The 8,073-nt window shown below is 41.3% G+C and overlaps 1 protein-coding gene across 1 annotated transcript; it reads right to left on the reverse strand.

The window, feature by feature from the left end:
- Positions 1-1,368: 1,368 nt before the first annotated feature.
- mpx (myeloid-specific peroxidase) lies at positions 1,369-7,347 on the reverse strand. Its single transcript, XM_085463590.1, has 16 exons — positions 7,276-7,347; positions 7,071-7,136; positions 6,883-6,970; positions 6,536-6,711; positions 6,218-6,350; positions 5,679-5,808; positions 5,374-5,580; positions 4,920-5,277; positions 4,586-4,746; positions 4,245-4,503; positions 3,985-4,155; positions 3,650-3,887; positions 3,222-3,433; positions 3,065-3,093; positions 2,453-2,602; positions 1,369-2,124 (listed from the first exon to the last, which is right to left on the reverse strand). Exons 2-16 carry the CDS (start codon positions 7,132-7,134, stop codon positions 2,116-2,118), a joined length of 2,385 nt encoding a protein of 794 aa, XP_085319716.1. The 5' UTR covers positions 7,135-7,136; positions 7,276-7,347; the 3' UTR covers positions 1,369-2,115.
- Positions 7,348-8,073: the final 726 nt, after the last annotated feature.

Genomic DNA, 8,073 nt, shown 5'->3' on the forward strand with positions numbered 1-8,073 from the left:
AGTCGACTAATCAGATCATCATCCATTGGACGTACAGCTTATTGCACCAGCAGCATCTGGTCTTATATAACTATCATTAGCTTACAGCTTGAAGTGTTTATGCTAACTAAAAATAAAGACAAGATGGTAGTTTATTAATTTTTAATGAAATTTGCAGATTGTTTCGGTGAAGTTTAATAAACTCCTTGCTATCTAAAATATAACAGGACACCGGAGTATATTCTCCAGCGTCTCACACTTCTGATAATCAGCTGTCTGCTTGACAGTTTTAGCTGTGCAAAAACTATAACTTTAATCTCAGCCAAACCGATTTACTCAGGAACAAATAAAATACTAAAGAAAGCCAAACAATAACATTTTTAAGTTATCTAAGTGACTTATATATATGTTTAACCTGACTAGCGAAAGACGGCGGTGGGTTTGAAAACGATTTGCCGGGAGTCCGGTGTTCTCACGGCTCTAGTTAGCCTTGCCCCCGGCTAGCTAACGAGCTAGTGGGTAACAGACGTCTCCGAAAACGTCGGAGCGCTTTTGAAAATATGTGGTGTCTTGATAAACTGAGCAGATATTTGAGGTTTACACAGCTACATTCTCGCCTGAAAATATGTTAAACGTTTATTTTGTGACCCAGAAAGAATAATAAGAGTAATATTAAAACTAACTAGCTGCCGCCATTGTTGACAACTGCGCTGGGCTGCGCTATGAATTCTGGGACACAGCTTCTTCTTCTTCGGGGTTTAACGGCAGCTGGCATCCTTGTACATGCAGTGCTGCCATCTTCTGTTTCAGTCCGTTATTACACTCTTAAATCCTACTACTCATTCCTGCGTCCTTTGTGATCTTACAAAGCTTCAAACGACGCGTCGACTATTAAATTAGTCGTCGACGATTTTAATAGTCGACATAATCGTGACTAGTCGACTAATCGTGGCAGCCCTACTGGGGACAAACCGAGCCAACTCCGCTATGCCTGGTGGAGGGAAAAAATTATCAATATGCTTTTTGTGACATTTTTGTTTGGTGGTGTGATTTTTCTAATGTGAAATATATGCCGAATTGCTGAATTAAGTTGTGTATATCCACAAAGAACCAGCTCCAGTAGGCAGGTATCCTGGCTTGACTTTATTTATTTGGCTCCGATTTAATAGTTTGCATTAAGATTTTGTGTTACTGTAATACTTCATCTTTACTTGTGAGCAGTAAACATGCTGAGTTGATTTAAAACACTGAGGAAAAAACATCGTGTGAAACCTGGAGGAATAATAATTAAGTAAACTGTCTTGAGAATTTATACTTCACACAATAAATAATTAGGCTCTTGCTGGAGCCAACAGTTGGAGACACAAAGAGCACACTGTTTATTGCAGCTCAGGTTTTTTTTTTTATTGAATGCAAAATGCAACATAAAATAGACAAGTCCATGAAAAGCAGATAAAGCAAAATATATAACATTTTCAAGGTATGCTTACATCTCATCTGTGCATAAAATCTTCGTAATAGCACTAGTAAATCCCATCATCAAATCTGATAAAATATTAATTTTGGTACGATAAACTGCATACTGTAACAGAGTTGGACATATCTGCTGAAATCACATATCACACTCATACAGCTGATTGCTAAAATTCAAATAATATGTTAATCTCGCACAATAATATAAAATGTAGTTGTACAATGTGCCCTAACCTAGCCATACAGAAAAAAAGCAGTATGTCCTCCACAATAATGCTCAATATTTACGACCTGATTAACGTAAAGCAAAGTGCAGAGTAATGATAACAGATCCAAAGACAGACAGACAGTGTGAAGTTCAGTGTGTCAGACAGTGAAGAGCAGACTTTTTAGTTAAGTGCCATGTCTCTCAATGACCAACGCTGAACACCCTGATAGACCTTCAAAATGTACAGCAGCAGCTTGGCCTACACTTTCTGCACTGATGAAGCTAAACCCATAGACACCAGGGATAATGCATGTAGAAAGGGCTGTCTGTGCACTCCAGTGGGTTTGTTTGTTGTACATGAGCTAATGGGAACAAGTGATTCTCTCTGGATATGGATGTACTCATTCAGGCAAGAATGATGGAGGTCAAGGTGGGTCTCTGGGGCCATTGTAGCTCTACTGGAACTAAAGAGAAACAAAAATGTAAATCACTTCAGAATATTGTAAACACATTAAATATTGCAGACTTTTAATTTTTCACAATTCCACCTCTCACATTATTTGGGAGACATTTTCACCCTCAAGGTCAAAACTAAGCACTTAGGTTAGAAATGGGAACAAATTTCTAACTTCATGTCTGCTACAGTAAACAGCTGTTTTGTCTTGGGTCTGTAGGATATTAGATTTTATATTATTTCAATATTTTGAGCTATTTAGAAAACATTTAGTATTGTTAATTGGATGGAAAATAATGATCTGACAGCAGCACAGTAAGATAAAGGGAGATATATACCTTATTGCCTTGCACGTCGTCTGTGACCCCATTGAGTCGCAGGTCGTCTGTGACCTCATTGGCCTCCAGGTCTTCAACGACCCCATCGTCCTGGAGGTCTTCGATGACCTCATTGCCCTGCAGGTCCTGACTTTGCACCCCGTTCAGAACCTATATAAAAAGAAATTTCCAAATTTTAATAAAAAAATGCACAAATTAGTAAACAATAAATGGTTTTTAAGTTTTTGTGTACCAGCTTTAGCAAGATGTGAAGCAAATAGATACTTTCATTACACTTTCTACTCAATTTGAGCACTAAAAATGCTTTCTCAAGCCTCATTCATTCAATCATACAAGGGCTTTTTTCTTTACCTAAGGACCTTTAACCTCACTGACACAGTATGGACACTGCATGGACGGATCGGGGTGTGAGTGTGTGGAGATAAAGCCAAAAGTGTGCTTAGGTGCACACTCAGTGTGAATGTGGACTTCAGTATCTTGCCTAAGCACACTTTGACATGCAGTTCAGTGGAAGAAGGGATTAAATGACCTTCCCATCTGAGCCACAAGATATGTAAATAGGTGTTGTGCTTTTATATTGTGACTAGCAATTAGTTAGTGATGAATACTCACGTCTGCTTCATTGAGTGGAAAACAGTTGCCTGAAAGATCAAACACCACATTTGTTATTTAAAATTTGACAGAAGATGTAAAATAGTTGCATTAAACTACCGTGGGTGAAAAATCAGTGTGATTTTGGTGCTGAGTGTTTGTTCTAGTGCTGTCTCACCTAAGCCGCAGCGTCTCTCCCGCCAAGCGTCCAGATTCAGACGAGGCGCCGCTGTGCATGCCGTGAGCCGGTTGCGTGCTGATGTGACACTGAAGACATCACGGGTGACAGATTGAATCCCAGTGTTTTGACAGATAATAGAGGACAGTGTCACACGAGACAGAGCTGCTTTCTGTTGTGGGGTGAAGACACCTGGGTTCTCGTACCACAGCCTGAGAATTTTTCACCAAGTGGAGGAAGGAAGAGATTAGTGTCAACAGAATCTATATCTTAAATGATATACTGATGTCAATAAAAATAATATAAGTAAACATGCATTAGCAAAGTTTCAGATTTTCTGTTTTCAGACATGATGTATAAATTATAAACGCCATAACTCTAAACTCCACATCCAACACTGTTTTGCAAGCATCCATACCCATACAGACCTGTCACCCTGGCGAATCCTTTGGAACTGGGTTGCGATGAGGCAAGCAAACAGAGGCCCGACACGGCCACCCTCGGCAAATGGCTCTGCAACGCCTCCGAGCCAAACATCAATGTTGTCGGGGGTTCCATAGAGCTCCAGCAGCTTGCGGGCCAGGTTGTTGTTGTTCAGCACCCTACCCAGCTCTTCTTGATTCTTGGGCTGAGACAGACCACAGAACCTCCGCCAGGCGTTGTAGCCTTAAGGAGAAAAATACATAAAGTTAGCACAGATGAGAACAATTCTGAGATGATGAAATGCTAGAAAGAAAAACCTAAAAGTGAATAAGGGATGTACCAGGGATGCCGTGGTCACGTCCCCGCTGCATGTTGAGAGAACCGAGGTCCAAGGATATATGCTGTACAAACTGGAACAGCTTGTCTCTCAGAGCGGTCACCATCATGTGATCCTGGGTGTTTAGTTTAGCGGGACTGCCAAACAAACCACGCAGCAGAGGGTCAATTCCACCTGGAAATAAAAGAGAAAAAGATTAGGCTGACAGTTTAAGACAGAGGATAAAAAGAAAATTCAACACAAGTTTTCTTCATGCAACTCACCCTCGAAAGCGATTCTCCAGGGTGTGAAGAAGGCTTTAAACAAGGGTACACTAGGGAACTGAGGGTGATCCCGGAAGTTTGTATCCAGGCGGAACATAATTGGCTGAATAGCTAAGTGGGCGAAGCGGTAAGCTGCGGTTGCAAAGACGTTGGAGATGCTGGGGTCAACGGCGGGATTATAGCCGGGGTAGCGGCCAAGCTGTCTGCGCATTGCATCGGTGCCAACGATGTGCGGCAGATAGTCTCTGAACACAAACAACTGAGAGAGACGGAGAGCTTTAATTTGAGTAAATATGAGCAAATGTTGGCGAATATAAAAGCTGATTCTGAAGTTTAGCTACCTGTGTGTAAGCACCCATGATCTTGCGGGCCTCTTGGTAGAGCGTCTCGCTGTCCCATTGGGGGTTTATCCTCTTCAGTGCACGAGCAAGGCGGTTATGCTCACGCAAAAACAATGTGTGAAGGGAGGTCAGACCGATGTTTTCATCCACACGGGAATCACCTTATGAACAGAAAGAAAACAAACATCAATACTGTTCATCTCCTGCTTAGACTGTACATTTAGAGCAGTTTAATGGATTAGTAATAACTGAGCAGCCACTTCTGGCATTAAAAAATAAAACCAAAGTGCCACTAAGTGCAGTTCCTTTAATGATTGCTTGAGAAATTACTAACCTGCAATGAAACAAGGAATCTCCCTGGCGTTTGTATCGTTGGTGACTCTTTTGCGAGTAGCGCACATTTGCACCTGGAGACTGTGGAAGGGCAGCAGCTCACGCCCGTTGTCTCTGAACTCTGTGTTTACTCGCAACAGGCCGCCATCGTCAGTGAGATTGCGAAGAGTTAGAGCGAGCTTATCTTCAGAGCCATACACCTGGCTGAGATCGAGGAAGGCTGTCAGCGCGTTGACCTGCTCTCTCCTGTTCGTCTCACCACCAAAATTTAAGGCACTGTATCCTGTGCCGCAAGCCGGGGCGGATCTGAACGCAGGGATGCACTGAGAGAAGGATAAGCGAGAGTCGCCGGGAGGAAGCTGTTCATAGACAAGAAAACATGGGTGAAAAAAACTGCTGGTCATGGATACCGAAAACAACATGCCACTGTTTGGTTTCGTGCGTCAGACACTAACCGGGATGGGAATGCATGGCTCGGTGTGCTCACAGCTCTCGTCACAGTTCACCCCGTTGCTAAAGGAACGGATGCTGGGTGAGAAGGGTGTGAAGGTGAGATCATGGTCGTTCCACTGGCCAAACAAGGTCACCATGTGAGAGTACACGGAATCATTGCTTATGCCTGCGTCTTCTGTGCTTAGGATGTTGTTGGACACCTGTCGCACCTGAGAGTAAAGAAAGTAAGAATGCACAATTCTGGTATAAAAACTAGTAAATACATCCATTAAATTTAAAATTAAAGTCTGATATGTGTGCGTCCTACCAGTGGGAGCAAGAAGTTGTTGAATTTCCGGGTCCTGTTCCATCCTTTGGGTTCGGAGATGCCGTCGTCATACTCAGCAGGCAGCCAACGGGTGAAGGGGGTGTTGGAAGCACCGAGACGTGGGTTCTTTCTAAAAGTAATCAAGAAACACCCATGTTTGGAAACACCACTTGAGAAACTCCAAGGGAAGTGTACACATCTTTTGCTATAGAAGGTCTCAAATTTTTAGGTGTATTGCGTAAGGATTTCCTTTGAATTTAGACTCTAGTTGGTCTCAAAATCAACTAATTCCACACAAAATCTTTTCATTTTTTCTAGGAATTATGACATAAATTACCCACCCACCCCCTATCCCCAGCAACACATTATTATCCATGAAATCAAAAAATTAAAATAGGCTACATGATGAATAATGCAGTATTTTTCTTGTCGAAAATGAGAATGGTTTTATATTTTATGTTTGAAATGCACAATGGTGTGCGTTGTTGCATATGCATAAAAGAAGTGCTACAGAGGTTAAAGTAGAAAGTTTCTCTTACAGGTTGTTGCACACGCTGGTGATTGTGCGGTACTTGATGAGGTTCGGTGTGGTGACGCACTGCGGAGCTTTGACTCGAGCGGCACATCCAGTTATTTCAGCAAGTTTTTGCAGATCTTCGGGTTTGAGCAAATCTGGAAAATGTGACAGAAACAGTTAAGTGAGTGCAACTTTGTCACCTTCACAAGTCTAATAGTTAATTATATTAAGAGAGAATTGAGTCTTGCATCATGAAACACTAAAGATTCTCAACTCCAGCCAGTAAAAGTTGCCGCAAAGATTGTGTGTGTTGCCTTTGTGTGGGCGCTGCATGTCTAACCTGTTGCATTGAGTGAGCGCTTGTGCACATGATGCACTTTCTCCTGCACAAGACGGATGGTTTGCGCCATGTAGTCCGCAGATCTCACCGCAGAGCGTGTGTCACCTCGGGGTTGCTTCAGGAGACGAAGAGCATCGTGAGGACTCACCACATCCCTGCGGACTCGTCTCAGACTCCTGGAGGGAAAAAAGTCACACAGTTGGAGAAAAAGGTGCATTTCTTCTTCTTCTTTTTTTTCCCGAACTGATAAATTATGGCATTACTACTGGCTTAAAAACCAGTTGAAAAGCATTTTACTGCGTAGGTATGTGGGTTACTTTAAAAGAAAGCCTATGAGATTAACTCACTCTTCTCTGGAGTACTTGTATGCATCATCCACAATTTTCCTTGCTTCTTCAAAAGATCGCTGAAGAAAAGGACTGCCAAGATATTCTTCTGCAGACAAAGAAAATTAACAATCTTATGACATGACTGGGGGAAAAAAATATCAGGTGAGGATGAATATTAGTGACAAAACAGCAGCGTGAAGACTTACTTGCTGGTTTAAGCTCAGCGGGCACCAGGCAGATGCCCAGCATAAGCAGGACAGAAAAATGCATTTCTGAAACAAACATTTAATCAGAATCCAGTTAAAAACACAACAACAAACAAACAAAGTAACAAAAAACTTTTTTTTTATTATTATTTTTTAAATTTGGTGTCACATAAAAATATCTAAGAAAGAAAAAACATTTTGTTACCTGTGAAGGTTTCAGATGCTCTCTCAGGGCTTCAGATGCTCTTTGAAAGCTGGTGGTAGTGATGCTGTCTCACATTTTCACCCTTTTTATACTCTGTGGGAGGCCAGAGGCCTCGCCCCCATAGATAGAGCAGGTACAGATACCGTCAGTAAAGAGCTCTTCCTTGTTCCTTCTATATGTGTTGAAAGAAATGCTTTGTTTTTATCTCATCAGTTACTGCTTCTGGTCAACTGATAGGACTGACAATAATTTTTGGGAAACAATATAAATATTTTGGCATGCGTACCACTTCGGGTGGTTGTCATCATGGCAACAGCAGAGAAAAAAAATATTAATATTTGTAATTTCATTTAGGGATTTAAATAAAATTATTTATCTTCTTTTTCAGTTTTATTTAAATGCTTTCTGTCATCAAACATAATGATGTTTTTTATTCACATTAATCTCCTGAGCTGACTTTGCAGTCTTATCTGAGCACGTTGCATTTGGCTTTTCTGCACTTTATATTTCATTCTGCTCAACACAGACCTGCTGCATCCCAAACAATGGAAATAATTTAAATAAATTAAAGGAGATAGGAGAGGGAATGCTATGCAAAAAATGGCCTGTATGTAGATATGAACCTTGCACGTTTTGGTTTTCATTTATCACTTTCAGCTTTGGCCATCAAGCACACTAACTTTCTTTTTTCTTCTTATTTCTTTTCATAAATAAAAGTTAGACTGTGCTGGGTTGGCAGTGTTGCCTCATTCAGGCAGTTCTTATAAAAGGCTTTAAAGCATTTACGGGGTCTGTCTT

This window comes from Copadichromis virginalis, linkage group LG7 (genome assembly GCF_057382275.1).
Source record: "Copadichromis virginalis isolate Kocher_CV1m ecotype Utaka linkage group LG7, C_Virginalis_male_GT1.1, whole genome shotgun sequence".
NCBI classification, from domain to species: Eukaryota; Metazoa; Chordata; class Actinopteri; order Cichliformes; family Cichlidae; genus Copadichromis; species Copadichromis virginalis.

Bases quoted from the DNA above. Each gene is read 5' to 3' on its own strand.
- mpx (XM_085463590.1), bottom strand. From the start codon at position 7,134: ATGCATTTTTCTGTCCTGCTTATGCTGGGCATCTGCCTGGTGCCCGCT. The intron at 4,504-4,585 runs GTAGCTAAACTT...CGTCTCTCTCAG, and splicing joins TCATGGGTGCTTACACACAG to TTGTTTGTGTTCAGAGACTA. The intron at 4,156-4,244 runs GTGAGTTGCATG...TTTTATTTCCAG, and splicing joins CTGGAGAATCGCTTTCGAGG to GTGGAATTGACCCTCTGCTG.